This window comes from Macaca mulatta, chromosome 14, assembly GCF_049350105.2.
Source record: "Macaca mulatta isolate MMU2019108-1 chromosome 14, T2T-MMU8v2.0, whole genome shotgun sequence".
NCBI classification, from domain to species: domain Eukaryota; kingdom Metazoa; phylum Chordata; class Mammalia; order Primates; family Cercopithecidae; genus Macaca; species Macaca mulatta.
Genome location: NC_133419.1, coordinates 111,220,001 through 111,238,835, shown reverse-complemented (window position 1 = coordinate 111,238,835; position 18,835 = coordinate 111,220,001). Strand labels below are relative to the sequence as shown.

The window sequence follows — 18,835 nt, the reverse complement described above, 5'->3', positions numbered from 1 at the left end:
TGAGGCACAAGAATTGCTTGAACCTGGGAGGCAGAAGTTGCAGTGAGCGGAGATCATACTACTGCACTCCAGCCTGGGTGACAGAGTCAGACCCTGTCTCAAAACAAACAAACAAACAAACAAACGCTACTCAATAGTTATTAAGCATCAAATGAAAATCAGATTCTTCAAGTTCTTCCTAATCACTTTTCACATATGAATTAAAATCTTATTTTGTAGAACTAGTCAGTTTAGTTCAAGCAAATTATTTGCACATACATACATATTTTATCTTTTCCTAATAAAAGGTGAATTCCCTGATGACATTCCTTGTCTTGTTCACCTGTGTGTCCCCAATGGGCATAACACAATGCTGTATGTCAAGCATTGTACTAGGCAAATATTTATATAAATGATCAAGCTGCAATAATACACATGAAGCCAACTCAATTGTCTTACAATTCACCTTCTTTCTACTAATTTGTTCTGCTCTTCCTCACAATTATTCCAAGTTAGTTGATGTTTTATTGTATTTCCAAAGACCATACTGTGTACCCCTTTGTTAACTTTTATGAATTTATTTATAGTAAAGATAAGGATACAAATGTCTTCCACACATACATGGTAATCTGTGGTGCTCGCCACTCCCTCCCTCCTGGGACTGACACACTGCAGTCCACGCTGCTCACACTGCAGCCCACGCTGCTCACACTGCAGCCCCATCCTTGCGTGAGAGAATGGCGCCACCTGGGGCTGTGCGATGTGTCAGCCTACTCATTCCCTTCTCCAGCTCAGGACAGAGAAAAACAATTCATTCATAAGGTTTCCATTCTGTTATAGGCAGAGATTTATAAATCAGCATGATTTTTCAAAGAGTACAAAGTTAAACCGTTCTGCTTAGAAAAGAATAAACACAACCAATCGTTATTCCTCTAGTATAGTCAAAACAGAGATCAAACTTCTTTGATAGCGTTATAATTTCTATGCTCAGACTTAGACTTTAGAATCAAAATTCTGAAACATTTATTTATAAGGTTAATAACTACCTTTGAAGTTAAGCAGTTTACTGAGCAATTAAATATTTTTGTCCATACACATTCAGATTTAACTATCGCTATAAATAGTCATAATTTCTCCAGTTTCAGTCTGAACACATAACTTATAGTAGTAATAAGACACAGGTTCTAGTACAGATTTTCTAATTAGTGGTATGGCCCTAAACAAGCCAGGTTAGATCTCTGCCTTCACCCACATCAAACAGGAATAATAATATATTTCCTTAACCTACCTTCTAGGTAAACAGATGAGATTATATGAAAACATTTTGCTAAAGTCGCTAAACAAAAATAAGAAAAAAATATGTAAGGTTTTTCTATCACATTAACTATTTTTTAATATTTGATTGACATTTTTGTAATATAACCAAAATAAAAATTGCATACTTTCAAGAATGACAAAATTCTGTAGTTATACAACATGAATTAAAATAGTAAAAGCTAGTCATAATATGAAGTCCACTCATCCATGTTCTCATTTAATCACTTTAAGAAATAATAATTATAAAAATAGGTAAAATTCCATGAAAACATTCCCATTTGTTCTAGTTCAGGAGGTCTTGCCCACATCAACGGACTGTCTGGCATCAGCCACTGTTTCAGGCACTCGAACAGTCATATTGTCCATAGATTTTGTCAAACAGATTTGGCAGCCCAACCGTGACCTGTATGGAGAAGGGGGAAGATATGGTTTACTATTACATATATATATTCACAAGGTAATGCAGTTGTTTAAGATAGTCTTTATGTTTTCTTACCCAAAGCAGTCAGGGAACTTATTAATCTTTTACATTTCCTTCATGTCAAAACAGATATAACCAACCCTATCAACTAGAGAGTAACAAAAGGTAAATATGAATACAATAAACCTAGTGTAGTAAAGCTTCATTTTAGCCTGTGGTTCCTATTATCTATTAACTGTTTCACCAGACCACTATTTTTTGGTCAAAGAGCTGACAAGCAAGGAAACAATCAAAAGGCATAATGGTGGGGAACTAAGGTTATTAGCAAGGCCAAGAAAATGATTAATCAATTCCTAGATAATTAAAACTACACAGACTATAAAAGGAAGCTACACTTTTTAAAGCCTTTAAAAGAAGAAATCTGGAATAAATACATAGACTTAAGTCATCAATTATAACAGCATATTTTTTTCTCAAATTTTTACCATCTCTGAAAATCAAGAAGCATCTTAAAATCAGTGGAATCTTCCAATCACTGCTACACTGTCAAGTAATGGTCATCTCACAGCTATAAATTTGGTGACAAGATTCATATAGGGGTCTCTTCAACTTAGTTATGGAAAGTATGTAAGTTCCACATGTTGAATTTACCTACTTTTCAAAATAAGTATAAAAAGATTGCAAAATGAAAACGAAGAAGAATACAGAAAGAAAGCAGGGTATAAATTTGGAATTAATAAATATTTGTCATTTTAAGAATGACTATAATTTTCTTTTCTTTTTTTTTTTTTTTTAGAATTACTACTAATTTTCTTTTGTGTTTATTTTCCTTTTTTTCTTTTTTAGACAGGGTCTGGCTCTGTCACCCAGGCTGGAGTGCACTGGCATGATTTCAGCTCTCTACAACCTCTACCTCCCAGGCTCTGGTAATCCTCCCACCTCAGCCTCCTGAGTAGTTGGGACTACAGGCATACACCACCACGCTTGAATAATTTTTGAATGTTTTGTAGAGACAAGGTTTCACCATGTTGCTTAGGCTGGTCTCAACCTCCTGGGGTCAAGTGATCTATCCGCCTCAGCCTCCCAAAGTGTTGGGATTACAGGCAAGAGGCACAGCACTCAGCCATTTTCTTTTCTTAGCAGTGATATATAATTCAAATCTGTGTCTAGAGAAGTCTAACTCACTCTTTCAATATGCAGAAAATATGTTAAGTGATAACACTGTGTCTTATTTGAATTAGCAGTGCTTTTCTCTTCCTTAGTGGCATATAAAAAGAAATGTTAATCTTACAATCGACATGTCTTCAATTTGATGAAATGTGATATTCAGGTCTTGGTTTTATTAATGTATTCATCAAGCATTTATGGAGTACCTAAAGGCACAATACTAAATGTCAGTGACGAAGACCAACTCAACTCCACACTTTCTTGTTGAACACCTCTTACTTCCTGGGCATTGGGATGCACTAAAGAGATAGCATCAGAGTTACAGCCAAAAAGACCAGCAGTGCAGAACCCAGCACTTAATACACCATGTTCACAGGCAACTTGCTTAACCTCACCAAATGCTGGTTTCCTAACCTGATCTTCAAGATGAGTAGGAGAATTCCTCACAGGACTTGCTCACAGGACTGATGTGAGGATTGGTTGCTAATGCCAGCATTAATGAGTAAACTTTCAATCAAAGGGATGAGATGAGACACATTCAGACACTTAACATGTGAGACTGTGGCAAATGCCACCGAGGGAGAAAGCCAAATGGCTCTGAGAGGTCTAAGAAGAAAGCACTTACTTCTGGCCATGGGAGGTGGTGTTTGGCTTTGCAGGATAGGTAGGATTTACTATTTACTATTTAGTAAAAGATAAAGGAGAAAAGTATGTGAGGCAAAGGCAACACAATGCAGAGAAGCTCAAGCAACATTTAAGGCAAGATGGGTGTTTTAGCTTGGTTGCTGCACAGTGTAAACAAGGACAAGGGGAATGATGGGCCAGAAAGGCGGCCAGAGGCACAGGCAGCTGTGAATATCAGTTAAGGGGTCTGTGTTTCACTGGTGAGCAAGGAGGCACCACCAGGAAGTTTTGGAGTCTTGCTTTGTTACCCTTGCTGGAGTGCAGTGGCATGATCTTGGCTCATTGCAACCTCTGCCTCCTGGGTTCAAGCAATTCTCCTGCCTCAGCCTCCCAAGTAGCTAGGATTACAGAGCAAGACTCTGTCTCTAAAAAAAAAAAAAAAAAATGAAATGATGGTGTTTTTGCTTAAAAATTAAAAACATTTACATAGTATTTAAAGTAAAGTAAGTACATGAACTAAAAGGCTAAATTTCCTTATTTCTTTTTTTGAAACTTTCTGATACCCTAAAAATAAGTTTACCTGTGGTTACCAGCTTTGAACAAAATTCTTTCCATTCCAAATATGTCAGTGTGTTTTGTAAATGCTACCTGTGAAACTCATTATACTCTTTGCCACAAAGTATTTCTACTAAAATGCTGTGTACTTAAGAATACCAGCCATAGGCCGGGCGTGGTGGCTCAAGCCTGTAATCCTAGCACTTTGGGAGGCCGAAACGGGTGGATCACGAGGTCAGGAGATCGAGACCATCCTGGCTAACATGGTGAAACTCCATCTCTACTAAAAAATACAAAAAAAAAACTAGCTGGGCGAGGTGGCGGGCGCCTGTAGTCCCAGCTACTCGGGAGGCTGAGGCAGGAGAATGGCGTAAACCCAGGAGGCGGAGCTTACAGTGAGCTGAGATCCAGCCACTGCACTCCAGCCTGGGCGACAGAGCGAGTCTCCATCTCAAAAAAAAAAAAAAAAAAAAAAAGAATACTAGCCATAAAACACTATAAAAGCTATTCCTTGCTCTCCATTATCTAGCTCTAAAACTTGGCAATTTTATCATCAATATTCTTTCTAGCTGATGTTTATTACAGACCTTTTGTATCTAACTGTAGCTCTTCCTTTTCCCTTTCTTTTCAATTAGAAAATTATCTATTACATGCATCTACAATTGTAACTGTATAAAAGGGCAAACAGTTAGTTATGATTTACCTCTTTTTAAGAGACACAATTCTCAGAACCAAACCAATACAGTCATTGGATTTAGTTTCTGTGTTAAGGGGGAAAAAAGGAGGTGCTCATAGAGAACATGGCACTGAAGATGTGAGGGGACAGGCAGACAGTAGCCACAATCCACTCTGCTTTGGTGTCCAAACAGATACTATTTCACCAGTTTCTCTTCCCAGGGTTATCAGTCTCACATCTACCAAGAGGGAAATGAACTATAAAAGGAACAAAATGATTCTTCTTCTCTAAATAAATACAAATGACCTGAAAATTTTTGTGAGGATTAAATGGGGTAGTTTATGTTAAGTATATAACAAAATTGTAGCTATATAATACACATGAAATAAAACTATTATTACCATTTTTAATTTTTAAAAAGTTATTTGTCATTAAGGTCACCAAACTAGAGTTAAACAAAGCCAACCTTAATTAATAAGCTCTCACTATCTTACCCCTTGAAACAGTATATCAGCTAGCTACCTTCATTGACTCTAATTGAAAGACTAGATATTTTAAGAAAAAATAAGTTATCACTTAATGTCACTTGCTACTGGAAATCTCACCACTTTCAAGAGTAACTCTACCTATTAATTAATAACAAGAATAAGCTCTGATTAAGGTACACTTAGAAAAAGAACTACTCATTTTAACATAATTACTATTATATATTAAGTTTCTTTAAAAATTCTGTTCTCTTCAATAGGTAAAACTTTCCACCATAATTGTGTTCAATTATCAAACCTGTCCTTCAAGAATACTATAAAAGCATTAAATTTAACCCCTCCATTCAGCTGTAATAAATATTAGTTCCTGGAGTAAAAAGAGACTAAAGAAGAGGTGTTAGGATCTATAACTTGTACTTCCAATACTTCCAATTAATTTTTTTTTACTTTTGTAAAGTTTCATAAGGTCTAAACTATAGCAGTGAAAACCAAGAGAATTGCCACATATATGATACTCAAAATCTGTGACTGTTATTTAACCTGGTAGAATACTATTACTTTCATGGGTCTGGTCTTACATAGACAACATAATAAAACATCTATGTTCCCAGATTATTAGTACAATTGAAGCAGTCCAAAAATCTTACCTGTCTGTGAGTCCATATGCCAGATCAAGCATGTCATTCTCCTCATCAGTGATTGCATCTAACTTCTCATATATGTGATCTTCAAAGATGAGGTGACAGGTTGAACAAGCCAGGGTTCCCTCACATGCACCTGACAAAAGCAACAAACACCGAAAATACTCCCTTTTACATCAGATGATTCAAACCTGGTTCAGTAAAGGTTTCTAAATGTTAGAATCAGCGTTAGAATACATAAGTGAGGTCAGGCACAGTGGCTCACACCTGTAATCCCAGTGATTTGGGAAGCCAAAGCAGGCAGATCACTTCAGGTCAGGAGTTCAAGACCAGCCTGGCCAATATGGTGAAATCCTGTCTTTACTAAAAATACAAAAATTAGCCAGGCATGGTGGCACATGCTTCTAGTCCCAGCTACTAGGGAGGCTGAGGCAGAAGAATTACTTGAACGGGACAGGCGGAGGTTACAGTGAGCTGAGGTTGTACTCCAGCCGGGGCAACAGAGTAAGACTCTGTCTCAAAAAAAAAAGAAAAGAAAAGTAGAATACATAAATGAAAGTTGAAAATGAAGAGAATAGGGGCAACAACCTTCCATCTCCTGCCGCACGCACACACACACACGCACGAGTTTGAAATCCCTCACGCTGTATTATTTCACAAAGGTTTTGGCTTGGTGCTATGAAGGAATACCTATGAAAATACATAGTCCTAATAGAGAGCTTAAAAATTAATAAGCTGAGACATGCATATATATAAAAGTGTGTGCATTTTTAAACTTACATAGTAATTACTAACATAATAGCAATGTAAGTTACGGTATATAAGAGGAACTAGAAATCAATCAAACCTATCACTAAATTAAGTTAAATGTTTAAGTGTTACTCAGACTTTGCTTGAAAATCTCCTGACAAAGAAACCAACACCACATAAGTCAGCCAATTTTGCATTCGGCTGGCTTCCACCAAGCTAAAGTCTGCCACTCTGTAACTAGCACCTACTGGTCCAGTGCTATCCCATGGAGTTTAATCCTTCTAAATGATAGCTTTTCATTTATTTGAGATTATTCTTCCTTCTCCCAGCTGAGCATCCCCAGGTCCTTCCACTGTTTCTTACACAACACAGTTCTAACTCCCATCCCCCAGGCTAGTTGGGCTTTTCTTAAAATATGGCATCCAGAACATATTAGTATCCCAGGGGAGAACCCGACAACAGAGGCATGCAGAATCACAGTCTGGTTAAATCTAACTTTAAAAACAGGGATTCGGGTTTGTTTCTACATGAATTTTTAAAGTCACTGTACAATTTCAAAGACTATAGAGTCCTCAGAGTAACTTCAGTTTGATTTATATTCTCTTTTGGAACTAAACATTATATGAAATATACACAGCCACTATTAACAACTAGTAACCTTCTTAATTTTCCTCTGGATCATTTTCACTAGAGTTGTTCCTTCCTTATAATTTAAGCACTTGTTATTCATATTTTACCATTTAAAAAAAAAAAAAAAAAAACAGGCCAGGCATGGTGGCTCACTCCTGTAATCCCAGCACTTTGGGAGGCCGAGGCAGGCAGATCATGTGAGGTTCAAGACCAGCCTGGCCAACATAGTGAAACCCTGTCTCTACTACAACTACAAAAATTAGCTGGGCATGGTGGTGCGCACCTGTAATCCCGCTACTCGGGAGGCCAAAGCAGAAGAATCGCTTGAACCTGGGAGGCAGGCAGAGATTGCAGTGAGCCAAGATCAAACCACTGCACTCCAGCCTGGGCGACAGAGTGAGACTCCGTCTCAAAAAAAAAAAAAAAAAGAAAAGAAAAAGAACCATTGAGAGGTCTCTCTAAATCTTCATTTTTATTAAATCCAATTCAAAGCAATAATAGAATTATGGGAGAGTGAGACCATATAGTGAAGTACAAGAGTTAGGAGCATGGGCTTTCAGCCAGACTTCCTCCCTTCAACTACAGCTTCCCTTTTTATTAACTCTGTCACCTTGGGCTACTTTACCTTCCATGTCTCAGCTTCCTCAAGAGTAACTACACTAACCTCACATAGTAGTTCCAAGAATTACACATGACTGCATACTTAATATATATGAATATATATACTGGCAACCATGACTGGCAGATAGTATGTGCTATGTAAGTATTGGTAAACTATTATTATTATCTGGAAGTCACAGAAACTCTTAGAGTAATTGAACTTTATTTGTAAACATAAGAGGTTAAATTAAGAATTAAGCCCCAGAAGTTAAAGAAATGGACTAAGGTCATACCACTAGTTAGAGATGAGTTAGGACTTCAGCTTAAGTTCCCCAGTGCTGTAGGCAACTAATCATTACTGTATCGCCATACAACAATGTAAGTTGCCTTACTTATATATTAAATGGAGAGAAAAGGCTCATATGCCAACAAATCCCTCCTGAAAAACAAAGGACACTGCTTTTTGTACCAGTGGCCAGTCGAAATGAAGAGTTACCATCCTGTTCTAGCTCCTTCATAGGTTTCAAATTCTCTCCCTCTCTTCCCTAGGAAGCTTCCATTCTTTTAACCTTCTCTTAAAGGTATTCTTCTATTCTCTTATTTAAATTTTCATGGCTCAGGAACCTTGGCAATCGTTTCCACATCTTGCTTAAGTTGCTAAGCTCAGCGCTGAAGAGACTATTCTAATAAGAATTTGATCTCTACTAAAAATACAAAAAAAAATAGCCAGGCGTGGTGGTGGGCGCCTGTAGTCCGTAGTCCCAGCACTTCGGGAGGCTGAGGTGGGCGGATCACAAGGTCAGGAGATGGAGACCATCCTGGCTAACACGGTGAAACCCTGTCTCTACTAAAAATACAAAAAATTAGCCGGGCGTGGTGGCGGCACCTGCAGTCCCAGCTACTTGGAGGCTGAGGCAGGAGAATGGCGTGAACCCGGGAGGCAGAGCTTGCAGTGAGCCGAGATCGCGCCACTGCACTCCAGCCTGGGCGACAAAGTGAGACTCTGTTTAAAAAAAAAAAAAAAAAGAATTTGAAAAATGCTGAATATGTACAGATCAACTTTTGATGTCTACACACTAAGTTCCTATTTATTCTTTAAATGAACACATCGCATTCATGATCCCTCATTATTTTATGATCCTTTTCGAACCTTTTCTGCCACAAAAACCTGTCAACAATTTATCCTTTCTTATTCTCTGTACTAGGAAGAAGTTCAAATATAATAGAAACTATAAGACTCAGAATGAAACCAGCCTATGTGAGAGAGCTAACACTAAACCAGAGAAAGCTCATGGTCAGACTGTGTTACTACAGAAACAATCTGTAGCAAGGGTTTACAAGACCCCATGGATAGCACTTAACAACTATTCTGTCCTTGCCATAGTCAGGGCTCAAAGAAAAATTTAAAAAAGTAAAAAGAAACTTTCAATCTTGCAAAATTCCATAAGAAGACAGATGATTCATTTTCTAGAGTTTGTTTTGAGATTTAACCTATACGGTTTATTAACAAATAAAGAATTTTTGAGAATATTGGAGACACCTATCTAAAAAGGGTATTTAGGAGGAAAAAAAACCCTGCAAAAATAAGGTTAAATATTTGGGTATAAAAAGAGCTTAAAACTCTGAGAAGAACAAGAGACTATTTAAGAGAAAAAAACAGTTCCTCCTTTTCTGTTTTCTTTATCTCATAAAATACTGCCACTTCATGATAGCTGTGTCCTCCAACTACCACGTGTCTCGGTGTTCAGTTCTATGAGGTGTTTTGTTTTGTTTGTTTGCTTTTTGAGACAGAGTCTTACTCTTATTGCCCAGGCTGGAGTGCAATGGCGTGATCCTCCGCAACCTGGGTTCAACCTCCGCCTCCTGGGTTCAAGCGATTCTCCTGCCTCAGCCTCCTGGAGTAGCTGAGATTACAGGCGTAAGCCACCACGGCTGGCTAATTTTTGTATTTTTAGCAGAGACGGGGTTTCACCATGTTGTCCAGGCTGGTCTCGAACTCCTGACCTCAGGTGATCCGCCTGCCTCAGCCTCCCAAAGTGTTGGGGTTACAGGCGTTGAGCCACTGCACCCGGCCAGTTCTGTGAGTTTTAATGCATGTATAGACTTGTGTAACCACCACCACACTCAGGATACAGAGCAGCTTCGTCAGCCTAAAACATTCCCTTTTACTGTTGCTTTGTTGTCACAATCTACCCCATCCCTAACCCCTGGCAACCACTGATCTGTTCTCTATCACTGTAGTTTAGTCTTTTCCAGAATGTTCACATAAATAGAATCATACAGTGTATGACTGAAACTACCTTCTTTCACTCCACACAATGCCTCTAAGATTCATCCAATGTGTTGCGTCTATCCATAATTTGCTCCCTTTCATTGCTAAGAAGCATTCCACTGTTTGAATGTCCCACGGTTTGTTTCTAATAGGTATTTGGTGGTGTCACATTGTGACTTTCATTCACATTCTCTACAAGAAATTAAAGGTGTAAAATATCTTTTTTTTTTTTTTTTAACTTTGCCTCATTTTTTTTTCCAAAGCCACTTGGGAGTATGACATCACCATTAGTCTCCTGTCCCTCTAGAAGAAAACTCTAAACAACACAGAGTCGTTCATACAAGCAAGTTCAGTCCCGACGCCCCTCAATTATCTTTTTATGAGCTTATTTGCCATCTCTACATTCTCCTTGGTGAAGTGTCTGTTCATATCTTTTGCCCATTTTTTAACTGGGTTGTTTCTTACTGTTAAGTTTTGAGAGCTTTTTATATATTGGGGATACAAGTCCTTTCACTGGATATGTGATTTACAAGTATTTTCTCCCAGTCTGTAGTTTGTCTTTTCACTCCCTTAACAGTGTCTTTGGAAGAACAAAAGTTTTTAATTTTGATGGAGTCTAATTTATGTATTTTTTCTTATATATAAGAAAAAATTGTGCTCTTCTGGTCATGTCTAATTCTTTGCCTACCTACCCACAGGTCCTGAAGATTTTTCTTTGTTCTTTCTTTGAGAAATTTACAGTTCCAAGTTCTACATTTAGATCTAAGTCAATTTTGCATTACTGTTTTTATAAGATTTATGAGGTTTAGGTTGACGCTCCTTTTTTTCCCACATGAATATCCAATTGATTCAGCATCACCTGTTGAAAACAATACTCTTCCTTCACTAATTGTTCTGCACCTCTGTCAAAAACCAACTGGCCACTGCCAATAGGTGGAAACAACCCAAATATCTCTCAGGTGATAAAGAGACAAAGAAAATGTGGTATACATTCATAAAACGAAATATTATTTGGCCGCAAAAAGGAATGAAGTATACAAACTAAAACACAAGATGAACATTGAAAACATTATGTTAAGTGGAAGTCGCTCACAAAGGACCACATATTATATGATTCCATTGATGAGAAATGTCCAGAATAGGCAAATCTATAGATACAGAAAGTAGTGGCTGCTTAGGGCTAGGGAAATGGGGGATTGAGAGGTGCTAGCTAAAGAGGATGGGGTTTCCTTTTGAAGTGATGAAAATGTTTTAAGGTGATGTTGCACAACTCTGAATATACTAAAAAAAATTCACTGCATACTTTAAATAGGTGACTTGTTTGGTATTTAAATGATACTTCAATAAAGCTGTTATCAAAAAAACTGCCCATCTTTTATGGGTCTGTCACTGAACCCTTTATTCTGTTTCACTGATCTACATGTTTGCTTGTCTCTCTGCTGATATTATACCATCTTCATCACTGTGGTGTCATTGTAAGTCTTAAGACCTGTACTGTGCTTCTTCTAACTTTATTCTTCTTTTAAACTTGTTTTGGCTCTTCTAGTTAATTTGCTTTTCCATAAACATATTTTGTTAGATTTAAACCTAAAATTTTCATTTAGGAAGCTATTATAAATGGATTTTTTTTAGTTTTCATTTCCAAACATTCACTGTTAAGTACATAGCAATACAACTGGTGTGTGTGGGTGTGTGTGTGTGTTGACCTTATATTCTAGGACCTTGCTAAACTTACTTATTAGCTCTAAGAATTTTTTTGTAGATTCCTTGTGACTTTCCTCATAAACAATCATGTCATCTAAAACCACTTTTATTTTTTCAATCTATGTGCCTTTTCTTTCTTTCTCTGGCCTTAATACACTGGTTAAGACATCCAGTGTGATGTTAAATAGGAGTGGTGAAAGTAGACATCCTTGCCTTGTCTCCGATTTTACAGGAAAGACATTCCATTTTTCACCATAAAGCATGATGTCAGTTATAGAGTTTTTTGTAGATTCCTTTTATCAGCACCTTATTTTGCATAGAGTTGATCTGGCACTGCCTTCTTATTTCCAGTTAAAACATGAGAACTGCCACCAATTCTCTATCTCTTTTGACACAGAGTTCAGAGCCATAATGAGCATCCCTATAGCTCCCAACTATGCTAGAGTCACAGCCCCAGATGCCAAAGCCTATCCGCAGAAACAAAGTAGATAACATTGTCATTAGGCGTCATCTTCTAAGTCTTCTTTCTTCAGCATCACAGAATTCCCAGGCTCCTATCCACCATGGTATCTTCTGCACTGAGATCACCCATGCATATATTCCCACTATCAGACTTGGGTGCAACACAGAGAAAGGAGTCTCTGTTTTTTTGTTTTGTTTTGTTTTGTGTGTGTGTGTGTGTGTGTGTGTGTGTGTGTGTGTAGGGTGGGCCCAGGAAGTTAAGGTGTTCCTGATGTGTGTGTGTGCGTTCATGTGTGTAGGGTGGGTCCCTGATCTGAGATTAGAAGGTACAGACTGGGCATGGTGGCTCAAGCCTATAATCCCGGCACTTTGGGAGGCCGCAGTATGAGGATCTCTTGAGGACAGGAGTTTGAGAACAGCCTGGGCAACATAGCAAGATCCCATTTCTACAAAAAAGTTAAAAATTAGCTGGGTGTGGTGGCGCACACCTGTAGTCCCAGCTACTTGGGAGGCTAAGGCAGGAGGATCACCTGAGCCCAGGAGGTCAAGGCTGCAGCGAGCTATGATCATACCACTACACTTCAGCCTGGGTGACAAAGCGAGACCCCATCTCTTTTTGTTTAAGTTTTGGGGTACATGTGCAGGTTTGTTACATAGGTAAATGTGTGCCATGGTGGTTTGCTACACCTATCAACCCATCACCTAGATATTAAGCCCCATATGCATTAGCTCTTTTCCCTAATGCTCTCCCCTCTGTGCCCTCCCCCAGCAGGCCCCAGTAAGTGTTGTTCCCTTCCCTGTGTCCATGTGTTCTCTTTTTCAGCTCCCACTTACAAGTGAGAACACGCAGTGTTTGGTTTTCTGTTCCTGCATTAGTTTGCTGAGGATAATGGCTTCCAGCTCCATCCATGTCCCTGCAAAGGACACGATCTCGTTCCTTTTATGGCTGTGTAGTATTCCATGGTGTATATGTACATTTTCTTTATCCAGCCTATCATTGATTAACATTTGGGTTGATTCTATGTCTTTGCTCTTGCGAATAGTGCTACAATGGACATATACGTGCATGTATCTTTATAATAGAATGATTTATATTCCTTTGGGTATATACCCAGTAATGAGATTGCTGGGTCAAACGGTATTTCCAGTTCTAAATCTTTGAGGAATCACCACACTGTCTTCCACAATGGTTGAACTAATTTACATTCCCACCAACAGTGTAAAAGTGTTCATATTTCTCTGTAACCTCACCAGAATCTGTTGTTTCTTGACTTCTTAATAATCACCATTCTGACTGGCATGAGACCCTGGCTCTTTTTAAAAGTAGAAGAAAGAAGCAGCAACAGCTATAATTACAAGAGTTAGAAGGTGCAATGCATTTTATCCCAAAAACACAAGCTATAAATGGTAATTAAGTCAGTTGTAAAGAAATAGGTTCTGCATGTTGGCTCAAAAATTTAGCCAACATTATGTTTATGGGAAAACAAATTCCAAATAACAAGCAGCTGACCTGAAAATAGATTATGGAAACAAAACCTATCCACAATTCACAAAATGGGGAGCATTTTTTTTTTTTTTTGCTTTTCACATACACAGAGAACCCCACAAAACAAACAAACAGTAGAAGATAACCTATAAAACTATAAAAGAATAAAGGATATAAAATAACAAACAATAACTACAAGGCTAAAACTTGCAGCTGATCACAATATGGGCATACTAATACATTATGTATATGAAGGAATAAGGTGCAAAATTTATATAACTTATTATATACACTGCCCCAGAGTAATATTGGTGGCTGTCAGCTTTTAGTGTCCCTGTAAGTGGTTGGCTATATAAAAGTAAACGAATAGGGAAAATGTGTATGTATATGTATATATGTATGTGCATGTATATATGTACATGGATATACACATATATGTAAACACAAAGTGATCATGTTTTATGAGAAATGCATTCTCAAAGATTTTGAGAATTGTACAAGTCTCATATTTCAAGAATTATTTTCTCAATGAAACAGAATAGAAAGTGGATTCCTAAAGTTTAAAAATCTAAAATACTCAAACATTTGTGTTTTAAAATATACTTAAGTAGAACAAATGTATGAAGTAAAATTCTTTACATTACTATACTCACCATTCAAATAACCAAAAATACATCATGTCTTACAGCAGGCCCGGGCCACAGGCCACACAGCAGGTGAGCAGAGGGCGAGCGAGGGAAGCTCCATCTGTATTTACCACCACTCCCCGCTGCTCGCATTACCGCCTGAGCTCCACCTCTGTCAGATCAGCAGCTGCATGAGATTCTCACAGGAGTGAGAACCCTATTGTGAACTGCGCATGTGGGGGGTCTAGGGTGCACCCTCCTTATGAGAATCTAATGCCTGATGATCTGTTACTATCTCCCATCACCTCCAGATGACACCTACATCTAGTTGCAGGAAAAGCAGCTCAGGGCTCCCACTGATTCTACCTTATGATGAGTTGCATAATTATTTCATTATATGATACAGTGTAATAATAATAGAAATAAAGTGCACAATAAATGTAATGCACTTGAATCATCCCAAAACCATCCCCACCCCAACCTCGTCCATGGAAAATTTGTCTTCCACGAAACCAGTCCCTAGTGCCAAAAAGGTTGGGGGCCACGGCCGTAGAAAATAAAATGGTAGTTACCAGCGGATGGGAGTCGGGGTGAGGAAATGAAACGAGCATGTGCTGTTCAAAGGGTACAAAGTTTCAGTTAGGAGGAATTTGTGTTTAACATGTCTAGCACAGGCCGGGCACGGTGGCTCACGCCTGTAATCCCAGTACTTTGGGAGGCTGAGGCAGGCAAACTTTTGAGGTCAGGTGTTCGAGACCAGCCTGGCCAACATGGTGAAACCCCACCTTTCCTAAAAATACAAAAATTAGCCAGGTGTCATGGTACTCGTCCATAATCCCAGCTACTAGGGAGGCTGAGGCACAAGATTCACCTGAGCCCAGGAGGTGGAGGCTGCAGTGAGCCAACATCACACCACTGTACTCCAGCCTGGGTGACAGAGTAAGACTCTGTCTCAAAAAATTATTTAAAAAGAATTTTTAAAAATCTATAGCACAGCATGGTGACTGCAGTTAATAATAATGTATTGTGTATTTCAAAAGTTACTATCAGCAAATTTCAGATGTCTCATCACAAAAAATAACTGAGGTGAAGCACATTGTATACATGTATCAAAATATCACACTGTACCTACCCCATAAATACAATTATGATCGTCAATTAAAATTAATAATAAAACATATTTCATGCCTTAGCACCGAAAATAACCTGATTTAGGAACACGTTACAGCCACGCTAATATTAGCCCCTGGGGCCAGCATTTTACCCACCATCCTGGCTTGGTTATACAACAATTTTCATGAACTTAAAAGTATATACATTTTAGTACTACTTTGATTTTGTTGACATTTTGGCTAACAATTCAGAGTTCTTTCTCCTAAACTAACAGTAATAGGTATCATGACAGGTTTTTGGCTTTCTTCCTAGCATTTTGTTACATCTAACCTCTGTTACAAAATAACTAATTTTCAGATACATTTTTCAGTATTAGCACTTAATGCTTGGCTGAAACTGATACAGGCTTTAAAAATGATTTTAAATTATAACCACAGTTTAAAATATCATCACCATAGTCAAGAAAATCATACAGATATTCAGATGTCTATAAACAGTGTGGTTCACATGGTGCTGACAAAGGATGGCAGGGATTTGTTTATAAGCTAAAATGGTACATCTTTAGCTGCAGTAACAAACATAAAATTTACAACTCACACAGCCTGCCAGCTTAAAATTATAGGATTCCTGACAAAAGTTTTGGTTTTCACAATACTTCTGATTTTGCTAGAGGAAGAATCTCAATACTGTTAATCTGCACAATTTCAAATATGCATATAAAATTACACGAAGAATAGTGAAGCATGCTTACTAATTTCAAGGTTGGTGAACTCATGAACGAAGTTTTGTTTTTTTTAAACAGGAATAATGATAGTAAGCACTTGGGCAAATCCTCAGAAGTTCTAGCTGCGAAATTAATTCCTAGAGAAAGTTAGATCTCTGCAGACTGTTTTTCCTTTCCTTTCATGTAACTTCAGTGTTTGCCAATGGGAAAAGACATTTCGTGTGTATGCATCTCATATTAAGATCATTTTGTATTATCTACTACGATGCTGACAATACAGATTGCCCGCCCCGACACCCAACCCCTTTCCCAAACAAAAATCTAGAGGATGGCTGCATGGGAATATTATATATTAGAAATGGAAATTATGTGTAAACACAAAATCTAATTTTCTCGAGTAAAGATTGATCTAGCATAGTCAGAAATACATTATATCAATAGCGACTCAAGTATGAAGGGAAAAAATATAAACTTATACAAACACAATCAGGATCTTCCAATTTGTATAATTTCCCTCAAAACAGACACATGAAAATAGGTAATATTGAAGAAAAAAAATGTCGAGAGTAAACTAGGTAAGTTGAATCGCAGGTGTGTAACTGCCCCCTAGTGACAGAATATTATGATACACTCTGAAAACAGGTACCTGCATCATCCAAAAGACCTATATTAATATAAAAGTTGGCAATGAGAATGTTTATAAGCTTGCACTGTTTCCAAAATGTATGACTGTCCCTTTTTATTCATTTGTTCATTCACTACTTCATTTCATATACAATGAGGAATAAAATAGGAATGACTTTATCCCTCATTGAAGTTTATTGGGAAAGATACACAAGAAATACATAATTACTAAACTGTGACAAATACTGTGAAACAAATGAACAAGATGCTGAGAAGGAGGATAATAGGTTCAAGATAACAAGAGAACCACTACTTTGGACTGGGTGGCTGGGCAAAGCCTTGCTAAGGAAGTATATAAATTGAGATTTGAGAGATGAAAAGCTAAATTTTGGGGATGGGAGAGAGAGGGATGTATCGCAGGGAGAGGGTGAAGTATCTATAAAGTCTCAAAGGTAGGAATTTTGGGTGAGTTCAAGCTCTTGAGAAAAGGCCAGTATCACCAAAGTGAGACAAAGGACATTGAGAAAAAAAAGAGGAAGAGTGGCAGATAGGGCCAGATAATGCAGAGCCTTTTATGGTTGGGAATACAGATTTTATCCCATGTGCAAAGAAAGGCACTCATGGTTTTGTTCTGTTTGACAGAGTCTCACTTTGTTGCCAGACTGGAGCGCAGTGGTGCGATCTCGGCTCACTGCAACCTCCGACTCCCTGGTTCAAGCAATTCTCCTGCCTCAGCCTCCCAAGTAGCTGGGATTACATGCGCCCACCACCACGCCCAGCTGTTTTCCTTTTTTGTTTTTTGGGTTTTTGTTTGTTTGTTTTTTGTTTTTTGTATTTTTAGTAGAGACAGGGTTTCATTATGTTGGCCAGGATGGTCTTTATCTCTTGACCTCGTGATCCGCCTGTCTCGGGTTTTTTGTTTGTTTGTTTGTTTTATTTTTTTCCCAAGACGGAGTCTTACTCTGTAACCCAGGCTGGAGTGCAATGGTGCAATCTCGGCTCACTGCAACCTCTGACTCTTGGGTTAAATCAATTCTCCTGTCTCAGTCTTCCAAGTAGCTGAAATTATAGGTGCGTGCCACCACACCTGGCTAAATTTTGTATTTTTAGTAGAGACGGGTTTTCACCATGTTGCCCAGGCTGGTCTCAAACTCGTGACCTTGTGATCTGCCCGCCTAGGCCTCCCAAAGTGCTGGGAGTACATGCATCAGCCCATGAGTGCCAGGCCCACTCATGGTTTTTAATCAGGGGACTGATATGTCTGATTTCTGTTAGGACAAATTACCCAGCTGCTAAGCTCCAGAGCAGAAGCAGGTTAGCACAGCTCCAGGCGCACAGTGGCTGGCCAGCCCCACGTGCCGACTGTAGGGATGGAGCCAACAGGAGGTGCTAGAGACGAATCTTGGGGGCACAACTGGCAGGAGGTGCCGACGGACTGGATGTCAGGTGGGGCAGAAAGAGGAAGGAATGGTGCTCTACGGTTTCAGGTTCAAGCAGCCGGGTGGTGCTCATTACTGAGATAGGAAAGATTCGAGGAAGGACAGGTTACATCAGGAGGAAAAAAGCCAAAACCTGTTTTAAATATGTTAGATTTCCAAGAAGAGATGTAAAGCAAGAAGTTAGACCTGTAAGTCAGGGCTCAGAGGAGAGGTCTGAGCTAAGGATGTAAATTTAAGAGTTTATCAACATCTAGAAAGGATTTAAGGTCATAGAACAGATGAGATCACCCAGGGAGAAACTGTAAAGAAACTGAGTACTTTGGTCAGCCACGTTTGGAGTACGGTGTTCATCTGTGAGTAGGACTTATGACAAGTGTGGTATTTAGATGGGCTCCTGCATTCAGCCTTAGGAATTAATGAAACAGCTGCCACCATAATGTTGTGGTAATAAGCTCTTCTTTATAACGATAACACTGCACCCTTCCTGATTTCATTTCTTTCATCTTTATTCTAGAAAGAGGCTTAGGCTTAACTCTATCT

General features: G+C 38.5%; 1 protein-coding gene across 1 annotated transcript in view; it reads right to left on the bottom strand.

Moving 5' to 3' along the window:
- Positions 1–537: 537 nt before the first annotated feature.
- FDX1 (ferredoxin 1) overlaps positions 538–18,835 on the bottom strand; it is a 35,043-nt gene continuing 16,745 nt past the window's right edge. Inside the window, exons 3-4 of the mRNA XM_015115633.3 lie at positions 5,872–6,001; positions 538–1,699 (exon numbers count right to left, since the gene is read on the bottom strand). Coding sequence (XP_014971119.3) covers positions 1,585–1,699; positions 5,872–6,001 — 245 coding nt within the window. The 3' untranslated portion in view covers positions 538–1,584. The remainder of the gene's footprint in view (positions 1,700–5,871; positions 6,002–18,835) is intronic.